The sequence below is a fragment of the Hypanus sabinus genome, chromosome 26, assembly GCF_030144855.1.
Source record: "Hypanus sabinus isolate sHypSab1 chromosome 26, sHypSab1.hap1, whole genome shotgun sequence".
NCBI classification, from domain to species: domain Eukaryota; kingdom Metazoa; phylum Chordata; class Chondrichthyes; order Myliobatiformes; family Dasyatidae; genus Hypanus; species Hypanus sabinus.
Genome location: NC_082731.1, coordinates 1,837,697 through 1,854,821, shown reverse-complemented (window position 1 = coordinate 1,854,821; position 17,125 = coordinate 1,837,697). Strand labels below are relative to the sequence as shown.

At 45.2% G+C, this 17,125-nt stretch overlaps 1 protein-coding gene across 4 annotated transcripts in view; it reads right to left on the bottom strand.

The window, feature by feature from the left end:
• Window positions 1-5,212, bottom strand: part of LOC132381789 (reticulon-1-like) — a 180,523-nt gene extending 175,311 nt beyond the window's left edge. For 3 of the 4 annotated variants that reach the window (XM_059951356.1, XM_059951363.1, XM_059951357.1), the window contains exon 1: window positions 5,118-5,212. In XM_059951356.1, coding sequence (XP_059807339.1) covers window positions 5,118-5,119 — 2 coding nt within the window. In that variant the 5' untranslated portion in view covers window positions 5,120-5,212. Of the gene's footprint in view, window positions 1-4,521; window positions 4,692-5,117 lie in introns of those variants that run through there. The other variant, XM_059951362.1, reaches the window with a different exon arrangement.
• Window positions 5,213-17,125: the final 11,913 nt, after the last annotated feature.

The following is a 17,125-nucleotide window of genomic DNA, read 5'->3' as shown; positions in this document are numbered from 1 at the left end:
TCTGAATTGTCTTAAAAGTGTGAACATCATGGTAAGCCCAGCGCAGGAGAGGACCTCAGAGTTTGGGACTTTGTCTCTCCAGGTGATGCTGAGGATGCGGCGAGGGCTGCGCTGGTGAAAACTATTGAGTTTCCTCTCCTGTTTGGAGTAGATGATCCAAGTCTCGCTATCATACAGGAGGGTGCTAATAATGAATGCATTGTACATGGCAGTCTTTGTCATACGGCGGGGGGGGGGGGGGGCATTGGGAATGGACCCAAATGCAGGACAGACACTGAAGTACTAGGAACAGGACGGGACAGGTCACAGACTAGACTAGGGAAGCAGGACCAGGACGAGGGGCTGGAAACAAGGAGCCTGGGTGTGGATTCCAAGCCCGAGACTAGACAAAGACCCAGAACCTAGGTCTTGACTCAGGCTCGGACCCCAAACCAGGCGAAGACGTGATGAGGGCTGGGGGCTAGGGGCTGGGGTCTTGAGGCTAGAGGCTGGAGCTTGGAGGAAAACTAGGAAACATACATCAACATAGAGCTGGGGTTTCTCCTTCGACAAGTCAGGACTCATCTTTAACAAGACACTGACAAGAGACTGGACAGTACATAGACACAGAGCCAGGACTTATCCTTCGACAAGCCGGGACTCAACTTTCACTCCACACCAAAGTGGGACAGGTTCATCCGTTGGGTAACGGCAGAACGGCCTGACTTACCCAACGGAGGCAAAGACAAGACAGATTCCTCCCGCAGGGCAATGGCAGAACAGCCTGACTGACCCCACGGGGCGAGGACAGAAAGAGACAAACACTGAAGAACGACAGACAGTTCCATCTCTGCATCGGGGCTGCTCCGAGTAGCCGTTACGGCCAGCAACCTTGGCTGGCTACGGAAACAACCGGATCCCTACCTAGCTCAGAGTGGCTGATGGCCACCCAGCTGGCCCGGGAAACGGCCAACTCCATTCCGCAGTGACAGCTCCGACTACTAACTGCAAGGCTCCAGAAAGCAATTTAGGCTCCAATGTGGCCTAAAGATGGCAAGTGGTCATTCTAGCCTTCCACCAGCTGTTTGCTCCCCCGAGAACCTTGACAAGACAACCCCCAAACACACTTCTTCTTCAATCCGCACAATACTCCAGGTGTGGTTTCACCAAGGCCTTGTACAACTGCAGTAGAACCTCCCTGCTCCTGTACTCGAATCCTCTTGCTATGAATGCCAACATACCATTTGCCTTTTTCACCGCCTGCTGTACCTGCATGCCCACTTTCAATGACTGATGTACAATGACACCCAGGTCTCGTTGCACCTCCCCTTTTCCTAATCGGCCACCATTCAGATAATAATCTGTTTTCCTGTTCTTGCAACCAAAGTGGATAACCTCACATTTATCCACATTAAATTGCATCTGCCATGAATTTGCCCACTCACCTAACCTATCCAAGTCACCCTGCATCCTCTTAGCATCCTCCTCACAGCTAACACCGCCTCCCAGTCATCCGCAAACTTGGAGATGCTGCATTTAATTCCCTCATCTAAATCGTTAATATATATTGTAAACAACTGGGGTCCCAGCACTGAGCCTTGCAGTACCCCCATTAGTCACTGTCTGCCATTCTGAAAAGGTCCCGTTTACTCCCACTCTTTGCTTCCTGTCTGCCAACCAATTCTCTATCCACATCAATACCGTACCCCCAATACCGTGTGCTTTAAGTTTGCACAGTAATCTCCTGTGTGGGACCTTGTCAAAAGCCTTTTGAAAATCCAAATATACCACATCCACTGGCTCTCCCTTATCCACTCTACTAGTTACATCCTCAAAAAGTTCCATAAGATTCATCAGACATGATTTTCCTTTCACAAATCCATGTTGACTTTGTCCGATGATTTCACCGCTTTCCAAACGTGCTGTTATCACATCTTTGATAACCGACTCTAGCATTTTCCCCACCACTGATGTCAGGCTAACCAGTCTATAATTCCCCGGTTTCTCTCTCCCTCCTTTTTTAAAAAGTGGGGTTACATTAGCCACCCTCCAATCCTCAGGAACTAATCCAGAATATAAGGAATTTTGAAAAATTATTACTAATACATCCACTATTTCTTGGGCTAATTCCCTAAGCACTCTGGGATGCAGACCATCTGGCCCTGGAGATTTATCTGCCTTTAATCCCTTCAATTTACCTAACACCACTTCTCTACTAACATGTATTTCCCTTAGTTCCTCCATTTCACTAGACCCTCGGAAGATTATTTATGTCCTCCTTAGTGAAGACAGAACCAAAGTAGTTATTCTATTGGTCTGCCATATCTTTGTTCCCCATGATCAATTCACCTCTTTCTGACTGTAATCCCCATTCCCCTTCCTGTCTCTACACACTCAATCCCCACTCCACTTCATCTTCTTAACCACTCAATCCCATCTCTGTAACCACTCGATCCCCACTCCCCTTCCTGTTTCTACCCACTCGGTTCGCACTCTCCTTCCTGTCTCTACCCATTCAACTACACCGCCCATTATGTCTCTGTAACCAGTCATCCCCACTCCACTTCCTGTCTTGCAATACACGCATTCCCCACTCCCCTTCCTTCCTCCTTAATCACTCAATCCCATCTCCCCTTCCCATCTCTATAACTATTCGATCGGCACTCCCCTTCCTGCCTTCTTAGCCACTCAATCTGTGGTAACTTCTACTTTACAAAAAGACCATTCAACAACTTGATGGCCCAAAGAGCATCTTTATCTGGGACGGCAAATGGTATTTACAATACAGAGGCTTCCAGGTACCTCGTACAGCGTGGGTGGAGGAACTATATACAATGCACACTGGGAGTAGAAAGAGCGGAAGTAAAGACCCCGCCAACCCCGGGTGCCGTCTCTTGCTACCACAGCTTCCCGATTAGTATTAACTTACTTTTAATAATAATCATATTACAACACTTCTCCCCCTTTAAAATCCAACATTCCCCAAATATAGAAGAACTGGGAAATAAAAACAGTGGTATCATTAGCAACAGGTTACCAATACAAAAACACCAAAAAAAAAAGAACATGGCAAATTCAATCTAATTCAATCTAAACATTCAAACTAACAACAAAAGAAACTATCCAATCAAAGATTCAGTCAGTCAGGAGGTTTGTGAGGGCGCTGCGATCTACACACTACCCCCGGTGACCCAGCAGGCACCGCTGGTGAGGATGTTTTCAGTGGATCTAGTGTTGGGGACACGCGTGTGTGTCCGCGTGAGAACGTCCATCCTCTTCAAGGGACTTTGCCCCCTCTGCCAGTGTCTCTCCCTCTAGTCAAAGTCACTGCTTTCCTGTTATGCATTAAGTGGTCATTGCTCTTTAACTATTTTGGACTACTGAACTTCTTTGAAATCGGTGGCAATTGGGATAAACGGCATCTGCAGGTTTGCCACCTAGCTTGGAACACACCGAAGAAGAAACTTTGGTTTTTGACCGTGGCTCAGAATAGATCGGATTGCAAATTTTTTATAGAGCTCCTTGTTATAGCTTGGAACTATCTGGAGTTCAACAGCAGGAAATCACATTGCGTTTCGGAAAACCTCTTGGGCTTGAACAAAGGTCTTGTCTGTTAAATCACAGTCACTGATTTTGATGATACACTCATTCTCCTGGAGCAGGTTCTCTTTTCTTGTACGGCTTTTCTCTTCAATACCACGAATACTCAGGCCAAGGAATCTTCCACTCAGCGTAGAGTTAAAAGGTACCACATGGATTCCCAGGGGGCCACCGCTTCCAGAAAATTCTATTTTCTTTGTCAAATCACTTGCCACCTGCCCAGTTACAGCAAGGTCCATCTCAGCCTGATGATCCCGCTAACAGGAACCTGCATGTGAAGCCAATCGTAACAGTAGCAAACGGGGCACCCGCAGACGATGGTTATATGGTCCTCCTGTAGGTCTCTTTACTAATGACCGATGCAGTAGCCCCTGAATCAATGTCGAACTTAATGTCCTTTCCCTTGCCAGTGACCGTGGCATAATATGGTTCAGGTGGTCCCTCATCCGTTTCCACCCCAAACACGTTGTAGGCACACGCTGTCTCTCCGTCTGCTTCTCCTAGGTGGAGAGTGGCTGCCCGAGTCTGCTGAGCTTTCCCCTGCCCAGGCTTAACCTCACCCTTTACGCTCCTGCACTTTTTAACCAAATGTCCCTTCTTGCCACAAGCATGGCAGACAGTATCTTTGAATTTACAAACATTTGCATAGTGCGTTCCTCCACACTGAAAACATTCCACCCCCTTTGCTTGTTTACCAGTCTCCCTCCTGACTTGAAGCACTGCCACCCCCCATATCCTTTCCGTATATCCTTGGCATATTGTTAGCAGCCAACTCCATGCCTTGAGCAATCTCTAGGGCTGTCTTGAAAGTCAATGCACAAACGGCGGCGTTATTAATGCCACATACTAATCTGTCACGGAGCATATCGTCCAACACGGCTCCGTAATCGCAATGCTCCGACAGCTGCCGAAGCTCGGCCACAAAATCGCCCACAGACTGACCTGGCTGTGAAACTTGAACCGTTGAACTATCACCGAAGGCTTCAGATTGCGGTGGTTCCCCACGAGCTTGACCAGCTCGTCGTACGGAATTTCTCCCGGTTTCCGCGGCGTAGCTAAGTTCCGTGTGAGCTCGTACGTCCTTGCCCCACACACTCAGGAGAATAGAGCGCTTCTTATAGCCTCCTCAGTAGTTCCATTAGCACAGGAAAAGTGGCCCAACCTGTCCTCGTACTCCGGCCACTCCTCGATTTGCTCATCGAACGTAGCCATCCGAACACGATGCTCCGCGTCCGCTCACAGCTCCGGATCGAAAACGGGGCCGACCCGTCCGCAAAACCAGTTTACCTCGTCGTCAAAAATCTGTGGTAACTTCTACTTTACAAAAAGACCACTCGACAACTTGATGGCCAAAAGAGCATCTTATCTGGGACGGTAAATGGTATTTACAATACAGAGGCTTCCAGGTACCTCGTACGGCCTGGGTGGAGGAACTATGTACAATGCACACTGGGAGTATAGAGAGCAGAAGTAAAGACCCCGCCTCTTGCTGCCAACAGCTTCCCGATTAATATTAAATTACTTTTAATAATACTCACATTACAACACAATCCACACTCTCCTTCCCGTCTCTAACCTCTCGTTATGTCTCTGTACTCTATACTCTGTCATGCCCACTCCACTTCCTGTCTCCTTCACCACGCAATCCACACTGCCCTTTCTGTCTCTGTAACCAGTCAATCCCCACTCCCCTTCCTGTCTCCTTAACCTCTCAATCCCATCTCCCCTTCTCGTCCCCATAACCATTCGCTCCCCACTCTCCTTCCTGTCTCTTTAACCATTCAATCCCCACTCCCTTCCAGTCACTTTGCCCACTGAATCCCCACTCAACTTCCTGTCTCGACTCATTCAATTCCCACTCACTTTCCTGTCTCTGTATCCAGTCACTCCCTACTCCCCTTCCTGTATCTCTAACCTCTTAATACCCATTCCATGTCCTGTGTCTGTAAACACTCAATCCCACTCTCCTTCCTTTCTATACCCATTTAATCCCATCTCCCCTTCCAGTCTCTGCAATCAGTCAATCCCCACTCCTCTTCATGTCTCTACCCATCCTGTCTCTTTCATCACTTAGTCACCAAACCCCCTCTTGTCTCTTTAACCACTCAATCTCAACTCCCCTTCCAGTCTCTGTTCCTACTCAATCCCCACTCCCCTTTCTGTCTCTTTAATCATTCAATCCCCACTCTCTACCAGTCACTTTGCCCACCCAGTCAACACTCACTTAAACCCCAACCACACTAACCACTTAAACCCCACTCCACATTCTCTCTGTAAGCACTCAATTCCATTTCCCTTCCTGTCTCTGCCCAATCAACTCCACTCCCCATCCTGTCACTTTCACCACTCAGTCACCAAACCCATTCTTGTCTCTTTAACCACTCAATCTCAACTCCCCTTCCTGACTCTGTAGCCAGACAATTTCCACTCCCCTTCCTATCTTTACTCATTCGACTGCAGTACCCTTCCTGTCTCTGTGACCACTCCTTACATACTTCCTTTCATGTCTCTGTACCCACTCAATCTCCACTACCCTTTTTCTGTAACCATTCATTACGCACTCCACTACCTGTCTCTTTCCACTCAATCGGCACTCCCCTTCCTGTCTCTACCCATTCAACTGCACCCCCCATCATGTCTCTGTAACCACTCAATCCCCACTCACCTTATTGTCTCTACCCTCTCAATCTGCACACCGCTTCCTGTCTCTACCCACTCATACCCCATCCCCCTCCCTGTCTCTGCAACCACTCCGTCCCCACACCTCTTCCCTTCTATACCAACTCAATCTCCACTCCTCTTCCTGACACTACCCATTTAACTGCAACCCCCATCCTGTCTCAGTAATCACACAATCCCATACCCCTTCCTGTCTCTGTAACACACTCAATCTCCATTCTCCTTGCTATCTCAGTCTCCAGTCAATCCCCACTCCCCTTCCTGTCTCCACCCACTCAATCACCACTCCCCTTCCTGTCTCTGTAACACACTCAATCTCCATTCCCCTTGCTATCTCAGTCTCCAATCAATCCCCTTCCCGACACTCCTCTTCCTGACATTTAACTGCATTTAACTGCAACCCCTTCCTGTCTCTACTCACTCAATCCCCACTCCCCTTCCTGTCTCTTTAACCATTCAGTCCCCAGTCCCTTCCAGTCACTTCACCCACTCAATACCCGCTCACCTTCCTGTCTCGACTCTCTCAATTCCCACTCACTTTCCTGTCTCTGTAACCAGACAGTTCCTACTCCCCTTCTGACCACTTAATCCTCTCTCCACATCCTGTGTCTGTAAACAGTCAATCCCATTCCCCTTCCTGTCTGCAACTCCTCATCTCCCCACTCCCGGTCCAGTCTTTTAAACCACTCAATCCCTGCTCCCCTTCCTGTCTCTTTTACCTAAGAATGTATACAGTATATTGTGTAGCCCTGGTTAGGGACGATAACATGCTCAATGGCAGCTTTATTTTACCTTTTGATTACTCGTCAGCAAGATATCTTATAGGATGTGTATCATGTTTGTTTTGATTAATACAGTTTCATTATTTGTTTAAAATAATAGTGCTGCTCCAGTCTGAAGGAGTTTAAACATGACGGTAACAAATCGGTGGATTGATAAATTATGCCTTATTTTCATTTTTGACTATGTTAAATGCTATAATTGCAGTGGGGCAGAATATGGGGAGCTAGAAGGTTCAGATATCCCATTTAAGTGTTAGGTAAGTCCTCTTGTTCAGTGCTGTTGGTGCTTTGTTTTTGTGTGTGTTTTTTTAATTATTGCTGCTCAGCTGATCTTAAGTTGGGTTTCTTCTCCTCTCGAGTCACATGATTGTTATAAAGGGTTATGACCAGTAATATATTAAAATTGAACATTAAGGGGAGTCATTCACCAATCAAGAGAAAGAAAATCCTACTAAACCTGAAAAAGGAAGGGGTGGATAGAGCCAAATTGCAGGAGGCACATTTAAATGATAAAGAACATCTAAAACTGCAACAGAGTGGATTTGATCAAGTCTATTTTTCATCTTTTAATACCAGGAGTAGCGGGGTGGCCATTTTAATTAGGAAGACCTTACCGTTTAAGATATTAAACTGCATTAAGAATAAGTAATAAGACAGGAAGGGAATCTGTGATTGAAAAGGCTTCAATATATGGAGAGGAATATGGTATTTTCAATGGTTACTGCCCTCCAGCTTATCCTCCCAAATTCCTAATAGAAGTTTTTTCCAAAATTATAAGCTTTTCAAGACAAAACATTATTGTAGGTGGGGATTTTAATTGTTTCATGGACCCATTGATAGAGTGCCCATTGCTCTCCTCACAGTCCAAACAAATCATGGGCTTATGTGAAGAACTAGGACGTTGGATTTCTGGAGGTTGTTACATCCCTCAGACAAAGACCACGTTTTTTTCTAATCCAAGCAAGTGTTACAGCAGAATAGACTTTTTTCTAATTCCCAAAATTCTCCTAGATTTAGTTGTGTCCTACACAATTGGAAATATCGCTATTTCTGACCATGCAGCAGTATATTTAGATATTAAGCCCAAAGATAATTCAGCATGATCTAGACATTGGAGGCTAAATCCTTTTATTCTAAAAGATAATAAATTTATAGACTACTTCCAAATTCAAAACTTTCCTATTAATTCCAAATCAGCTAGTAGTCCATCGATGCTCTGGGAATCCGCTAAGGCCTATGCAAGGGGATTAGTTATCTCCTACTCTGCTAGTAGGAAGCGACAAGCTGCAGAACAGCAGCGCCGAGTGGAAGCAAAGCTTGTGGCATCTGAAAAGGATTATATTAATAAGCCTTCTGCAGCCAAGTTACAGAATATCACAGCCCTACGCTATACACTGAACTCTTTACCTACACAAGCAGCCAAAAGAAAATTGACATTCGCTAAAACAATGATTGTTTGAACATGGTGAAAAACCAGGTAGGTATTTGGCTTATTTGGCTAGAAAGGAAAATGCCTCTCAGACTATTGCTTCAATTAGGGATGGGACAGAAGCCCTCACTAGTAATTCTAAAATGATTCATGTTGTGTTTAAGAATTTTTATTCTAAACTGTATCAATCTGAGCAATGTAGTGATGGACAATCTAGGATGGAGTCCTTTTTCAGGAATTTAGATTCCCCAGGCATTTCTTCTGAACAAGAGTCCCTCCTCAATGCTCCATTATCTATACATGAGATACAGGAAGCTGTGAGATAGCTCCAAAGTGGGAAGGCTCCTGATCCTGATGGACTCACTAGTGAATTCTATAAAGTGTTCACAGGGTTATTATGCTAAACATGTTAGAACATAGAACATTGAACAGTACAGCACATTACAGGCCCTTTGGCCCACAATGTTGTGCCAACCCTCAAACCCTGCCTCCCATATAACCCCCCACCTTAAATTCCTCCATATACCTGTCTAGTAGTATCTTAAACTTCACTAGTGTATCTGCCTCCACCACTGACTCAGGCAGTGCATTCCACGCACCAACCACTCTCTGAGTGAAAAACCTTCCTCTAATATCCCCCTTACCTTAAAGCCATTTTCTCTTGTACTGAGCAGTGGTGCCCTGGGGAAGAGGCGCTGGCTGTCCACTCTGTCTATTCCTCTTAATATCTTGTTACACTTCTATCATGTCTCCTTTCATTCTCCTTCTCTCCAAAGAGTAAAGCCCTAGCTTCCTTAATCTCTGATCATAATCCATACTCTCTAAACCAGGCAGCATCCTGGTAAATCTCCTCTGCACCCTTTCCAATGCTTCCACATCCTTCCTATAGTGAGGTGACCAGAACTGGACACAGTACTCCAAGTGTGGCCTAACTAGAGTTTTATAGAGCTGCATCATTACATTGCATCCCTTAAACTCTGTCCCTTGACTTATGAAAGCTAACACCCCATAAGTTTTCTTAACTACCCTATCTACTTGTGAGGCAACTTTCAGGGATCTGTGGACATGTACCCCCAGATCCTTCTGCTCCTCCACTCTACCAAGTATCCTGCCATTTACTTTATACTCTGCCTTGGAGTTTGTCCTTCCAAAGTGTACCTCCTCACACTTCTCTGGGTTGAACTCCATCTGCCACTTCTCAGCCCACTTCTGCATCCTATCAATGTCTCTCTGCAATCTTCGACAATCCTCTACACTATCTACAACACCACTAACCTTTGTGTTGTCTGCAAACTTGCCAACCCACCCTTCTACCCCCACTTCCAGGTCGTTAATAAAAATCACTAAAAGTAGAGGTCTCAGAACAGATCCTTGTGGGACACCACTAGTCACAACCCTCCAATCTGAATGTACTCCCTCCACCACAACCCTCTGCCTTCTGCAGGCAAGTTAATTCTGAATCCACCTGGGCAAACTTCCCTGGATCCCATGCATTCTGACTTTCTGAATGAGCCTACCGTGTGGAACCTTGTCAAATGCCTTACTAAAATCCATGTAGATCACATCCACTTCACTACCCTCATCTATATGCTTGATCACCTCCTCAAAGAACTCTATCAGGCTTGTTAGGCATGATCTGCATGTTCAATCATGCATTTAATTGTGGCTTCCTCCCACCATCATTGAGAGAAGCAAGTATTTCCCTAATTCTCAAGAAAGGAAAGACCCCTGAAGATTGTGCCTCCTATAGGCCTATTTCACTGTTAAATGTTGACTTTAAAATCCTATCACTGCCCAACTTCATGCAGTCTGTGAGCTGTACAACCGGAGGGGAGAGGACCCTGGACTTGATGTATGCTAATGTTAAGGATGCTTACAGCTCCTCTCCCCTCCCCCCACTGGGAAGGTCAGATCACAACCTGGTGCATCTCAAACCCTGCTACGTGCCTCTGGTGAAGAGTAATTCTGCAACCTCGAGGTCAGTGAGGAAATGGTCTGGGGAGGTTTATGAGGCACTCCAGGATTGTTTTGAGGCGACAGGCAGGCCACATGGACCTCTGTGAGCCACATGGAGAGGACATTGATGGGCTCACAGAGTGCATCAGTTTCTGCGTGGACTGCAATGTTCTGGCAAGAACTGTCCTTTGTTATTCAAATAACAAGCCATGGGTAACAAAGGACAATAAGAACACCCTGAATGCTAAAAAGAGGGTGTTTAGAGATAGAAATAGGGAGGAGCTGAGGACAAAACAGAGGGACCTGAAAGCCAAGATCAGGGAGGCTAAAGACAGGTATAGGAGGAAGCTTGAGCGGAAACTCCAGCAGAACAACATGAGAGAGGTCTGGAGTGGGATGAGGACCATCACTGGGTTCTGGCAAACCAGCAACAGAGGAGCTGAAGGCAGTGTGGACAGGGCCAACAAACTTAACCTGCTCTTCAACAGATTTGACACTGTGGCCCCTGCCCATCCCCCACATGATTCATCTGTTGTCGGCCCCCAACCAACATATACTCCACTCTCCCCTCCTACCCCTCCTCACTGCCCCCTACCCTGCTCTCATGACTACACCCCTCCCTCACCTGAAACCACCATGGTGGGCTTCACAGCTGAACAGGTGAGAAGACAGCTGAAATGTCTCCACCCAAGCAAGGCTGCAGGCCTGGATGGTGTCAGCCCCAGGGTGCTCAAAGCCTGTGCCCCCCAGCTATGTGGAGTATTTCACCAAGTCTTCAACCTGAGCCTGAGTCTCCAGAGGGTTCCTGTGCTGTTGAAGACGTCCTGTCTCGTCCCTGTACAGAAGACACCGCGCCCCAGTGGCTCCAATGACTACAGACCGGTGGCATTGACCTCCCACATCATGAAGACCCTGGAGAGACTTGTTCTAGAGCAGCTCCAGCCTATGGTCAGGCCACACTTAGACCCCCTCCAGTTCGCCTACCAGCCCCAACTAGGAGTTGAGGATGCCATCATCTACCTGCTGAACCGTGTCTACGCCCACCTGGACAAGCCGGCAAGCACTGTGAGGGTCATGTTTTTTGACTTCTCCAGTGCGTTCAACACCATCTACCCTGCTGTGCTGGGTGAGAAGCTGACAGTGACGCAGGTGGATGCTTCCCTGGTGTCATGGATTATTGATTACCTGACTGGCAGACCACAGTACGTGCGCTTGCAACACTGTGTGTCAGACAGAGTGGTCAGCAGCACTGGGGCTCCACAGGGGACTGTCCTGTCTCCCTTTCTCTTCACCATCTACACCTCGGACGTCAATCACAACACAGAGTCTTGCCATCTTCAGAAGTTTTCTGATGACTCTACCATAGTTGGATGCATCAGCCAGGGAGATGAGGCTGAGTACAGGGCTACGGTGGGAAACTTTGTCACATGGTGCAAGCAGAATCATCTGCAGCTTAATATGAAAAAGACTAAGGAGCTGATGGTGGTCCTGAGGAGGGCTAAGGCACCGGTGACCTCTGTTTCCATCCAAGGGGTCAGTGTGGACATGGTGGAGGATTACATATACCTGGGGTTACGAATGAACAATAAACTGGACTGGTCAAAGAACACTGAGGCTGTCTACAAGAAGGGTCAGGGCCGTCTCTATGTCCTGAGGAGACTGAGGTCCTTTAACATCTGCCAGATGATGCTGAGGATGTTCTACGAGTCTGTGGTGGCCAGTGCTATCATGTTTGCTGTTGTGTTGGGGCAGCAGGCTGAGGGTAGCAGACACCAACAGAATCAACAAACTCATTCGTAAGGCCAGTGATGTTGTGGGGGTGGAACTGGACTCTCTGACGGTGGTGTCTGAAAAGAGGATACTGTCCAAGTTGCATGCCATCTTGGACAATGACTCCCATCCACTCCATAATGTACTGGTTAGGCACAGGAGTACATTCAGCCAGAGACTCATTCCACCCACCGAGATGTAACACTGAGCAGCATAGGAAGTTATTCCTATCTGTGGCCGTCAAACTTTATAACTCCTCCCTCGGAGTGTCAGACACCCTGAGCCAATAGGCTGGTCCTGGACTTATTTCCACTTGGCATGATTAACTTATTATTATTTAATTATTTATGGTTTTATATTGCTATATTTCTTCACTATTCTTGGTGTGGCTGTAATGAAACCCAATTTCCCTCGGGATCAATAAAGTATGTCTGTCTGTCTGTTATCTAAAACCTTAGCGTTGCAATTAGAAACTGTGTTACCTTTTATCATAAAAGAGGATCAAACAGGTTTTGTAAAAGGCGGTAGATCATCTAACAATATCAGAAGATTACTTAGTGTGATTCAGGCACGTCAGCAACAGGCAGTGGATTGCTTGGTGGTTTCCTTAGATGCAGAAAAGGCCTTTGATCATGTCCAATGGCCCTATTTTTTTTTTCACTTTCCAACGATTTGGCTTTTATTAAGTGGGTGAAGGTTCTTTATAATGACTCTTCGGTTGCGATTCTCACTAATGGTATTAGGTTGGATAATTTTAGTATTCTGAGGGGTAGCCAGCAGGGCTGCCTTTTATCACCACTACATTTCACACTAGTGATCAAGACATTAACTGAGGCTATTTGGCAAAACCCCAAAATATCAGCTCCAGACATAGGACTAAAGTCACATAAAATTACATTGTATGTGGATGATGTTCTAATTTTTTAATCAAACAATGCTATATAAATGCACGACCTGATACAAGGCATCAATTCATTTAGTGCCTTTTCAGGTTATAAAATCAACTTTACTAAATCAGAGGCTATGCCTTTGGCGATTCTGCAGCAGGTACCTGACACTCAGGGTATTTTCCCCTTTAAATGGACACAAACAGGTTTTGTTTACTTAGGGATATTTATCACACCTACATTTGATCAATTGTTCAAAGCTAACTTTACACAGTTATTTGACAAAATCAAACAGGATCTTGAGTGATGGAACACTCTTCCCATTTCTTGGTTTGGCCAAATATCCTTGCTTAAAATGAACATTCTTCCTTGTCTGCTCTACTCAATGCAAATAATTCCAGTCACTTTTACCCAACAAGTACTTAAAAAATTAAATGGCTGGTTTGTTTCTTTCATCTGGAACAAAAAAAAAGATCCTTATTAAAATGTCTAAGTTACAGCTTCCCAGTAGTCTAAGCGGTCTAAATTTTCCAGACATCAAAAAATATCAGTTTAGTTCCTTTTATCTTACGTGGTTGACTGGGTTTGCAGGGACCCCTCCTCAATTTGGCTAGACATTGAAGCTTCACAAGCAAGATGCCCTCTTATTAGTTTGCTTTTCCTCAATAAGATGGAACTAGTTAAGGAATATTGTCACAATACAATAACAATTAATACAGTCAGGGCTTGGAGGGCAGTGCGACAAATTAAGGGCAACACAGCGAAAATATCACCCTTCACTCCAATAACCGGCGTCCAGATTTTCAGCCTGGTATAATGGATTCTGGATTTAAACTTCAGATTTCTAAGGGTATTTTCCATCTAGGAGATTTGTTTCTTGAGGGAACGATGATGTCTTTTAGTCAAATAGTACAGAAATTTAACTTACCCAACAAGGATCTTTTTCATTTCTTTCAGATAAGAGATTATATGCAGAAAAACCATCATTGCTAACTGATTTCTATAGTTCTGATATAGAAAAGAAGGTGTTTTCACTCTAAGGGTGAAATCTCCATTGGTACTTCTTACAGCATCCTGAAGGAATGTTCTTGTGGAGAGGCTGAGCAGCTGGGGAGGGTCTGGGAGGAAGAGCTGGGAGTAGAAATTACAACTGAAACATGGGAAGACATCTGTGATAATGCAAAGAAGATTTCAGTTTGTAATAGAACTAAAGCATTGCAACTTAAAATTCTGCATAGAGCCCATCTGACTCCAGATCGTCTCTTGAAATTTAAGATGGAGGTTTCTCCAATGTGTTCTAAATGTAAATACTGGAACTTTCACCCATTGATTTTCTCTAAAGATGCGATGACTCATCACACGACAAGACTGGTGCTACACAGGTGTTACATAAAACTCGGTGAGCCAGCCAGGACGCAGTGTATTAGATAACCAGCACTATACCGATCAGTATAGAAAGCATTAAAAAAAATCTTATTGTTCAAACTCACTTGATCAGTTAAGACCTATAAGTGAAAGAAGACAGGAGTCACAGACGAAAAGGGTGCCAAAATCCCAAAAGCTGTTTCAGTCAATGGCATAACAGGAACAGAACAAGATGAGGAAATACTGGACTTCCTAAAAGAATATGGTTCGTTTGCCAGAGTTATTCATCTCAGTACAGAATTTCCCAAGTCCCTCAGTAGAATACCATTTTGACCCTCCTGGGCAAGATCTCCAGCCCTTGCTACCATACACTCAACAGGCAAGCTGTGGCCAAAATGTTTCCTACCACGTAGTTACTTTAGCCAGTGTTTACACTCAGAAAGTTGGAAAAGACACCATTCAAGCTTACCTTGGTGAGTTGAAAACCTTAGCAAAGCGCAGTGGGAAAGATTATACTGAAATCTTGAGAGAGAAGTTAACCCAGATCAGTGAAACCCTTACTATCGAGAGCAGGGAAACAGTCACTGTTGAAACTGCTGAAGATGTACATAATAAGACCAGAACTCTTTAATCCAGAGCAGACTCCTCTGATACTAACCAGCTGGAGACAGCTCTAGCTGATATTCAGAATAATTCCAAACTATTGGAGTTGCAGTGAAGCCATCCCTCTCTCCCAGTGATCCCGATATTCAGAGAGTCGTAGTGGAGCACCTTGTGCGCAGTAATGACTTGATGGCTCGTGGCAGTCTGCCAGTAAGGCTCCGAACTTTTTCTGGTAGTACTTCTCGTCCACCTAATGAAGCAGATTATGAGACTTGGCGTGTTAGTGTTGAACTTTTCTTGCAAAACCCAAATGTGTCTGATCTTCATAGAACATGGAAAACATGTGAAAGTATTCTTTCCCCAGCTTCTGACGTCTTCAAGTCAATAGGCCCTAGAGCTTCACTGGTAATTACATACAATTTCTAGATGCAGCTTTTGCCCCCAAATTCATGAACACGGTACAGAACATGGGTGAAAAACTGTCCGACTACTTACAGCGGTTACAAGTAGCATTGACACTGACTGCAAAGTGAGGCGGAGTTGCCAAAATTGAGGCTAACAAACATCTCCTAAAGCAGTTTTGCGGGGATGCTGGGATCACTCCCCGATGTCAGAGCTGCAACTGGAACAGAAAAAACAAAACCCGCCATAGTTTACTGAACTACTGACATTCCTACGTACCGAGGAAGACAAGCATGCTTCCAGCTCTGCGGGCATGAAACAGCATGTAGGAACAGTCGAATCAGGTGCTGTTATTCAGTCCCAGACCCCAGGTGTCTGTGCAACTGACTAAACAAATCACTGAGCTTCAAAGGCAACTAGCTGCTCTACAAGCTACAGACAGCAGAAGGGAAAAGCAAGCTCCAGGGCAGCAAGTGAGACGCCACCAAAAAGAAAGGCTGACACAACAGATAAACAAGAGTCCACAATCACTAACAAACAGCCAAGTGTAAAACCAAAACCTTGGTACTGGTTTAAATGTGGAGAAAATGGACACAAAGCCAGATCTTGCTGCTACGAACCCAATCCAGCATTAATAGTGGAAAAGAGAAGACAGCTCGAGAAGAGACGGAGTGAGTGGGAGTTATATCATGGTACTCTGAAGCTTCATTTTAAACTAGAAGCAAATCCTGATGCAGGTGAAGTTAGCACTGACGTTGTGCAAGCTATATGTGAGAGTCATCTTATTCAACAAACAGAAACTGCCGCAGATATTGCCATTGTGTATATTTGATCCTTAACGATGCATTCAAATTCTATACCTGACAGTTACACACAAGAAGATCAGTGTGGGGGATTACCAGTCAATTCTCATCTCTCTGATACTGAGATTTCAGACTCCCAGTTAGCAGATCCTTGTATTAGGAAAGTCATCAAGCAGATGGAAAATGGAGAAAAACCATCCCCTTTGGTGAGAAACACAATCCCTAGACTACCCTTCCTTCTCAGAGAATGTGATCGTCTAGAGTTAAAAGACAGAATTCTCTACAGAAGAAGATTAACCGGAGATAAAACAACATACCAGCTTGTTTTACCTGAGAAATTTCAATCTGAGGTATTTAAGAGTCTTGGTCACATGGGTATTGACCGTGCCCTGGATTTAGTCAGAAGCCGATTCCATTGGCCCAAGAAGGCTGTTGATGTAGAACACAAGATTGAAACAAGTAGTCGATGCACAAGAATAAAGATCTTGCCTGAGAAAGCTGCTCCGTTAGTGAATATTATGAGTACTCGACCCTTGCAGCTGGTCTGCATGGACTTTCTTACACTAGAACCCGATCGATGTGTTAGTAATAACTGATCATTTCGTTAACTATGCTTTGGCTATTCCTGCACCCAGCCTAAAAGCCACGACAGTGAGAAGTGCCTATGGGAAAATTTCATCTTGCATTATGGTTATCCCAGGCGCCTAGAGGGCCTAGATAGAAGTCCTGACTTTGAATCCCATCTGATTAAAGAATTGTGTGAGACAGCTGGAATTCAAAAAGTCAGAGCTACACCATATCATCCCAGAGGAGAGGTTGAGAGGTTTAACAGGACCCTCGTAAATACGTTAGGAACCCTGAAGATGAAAG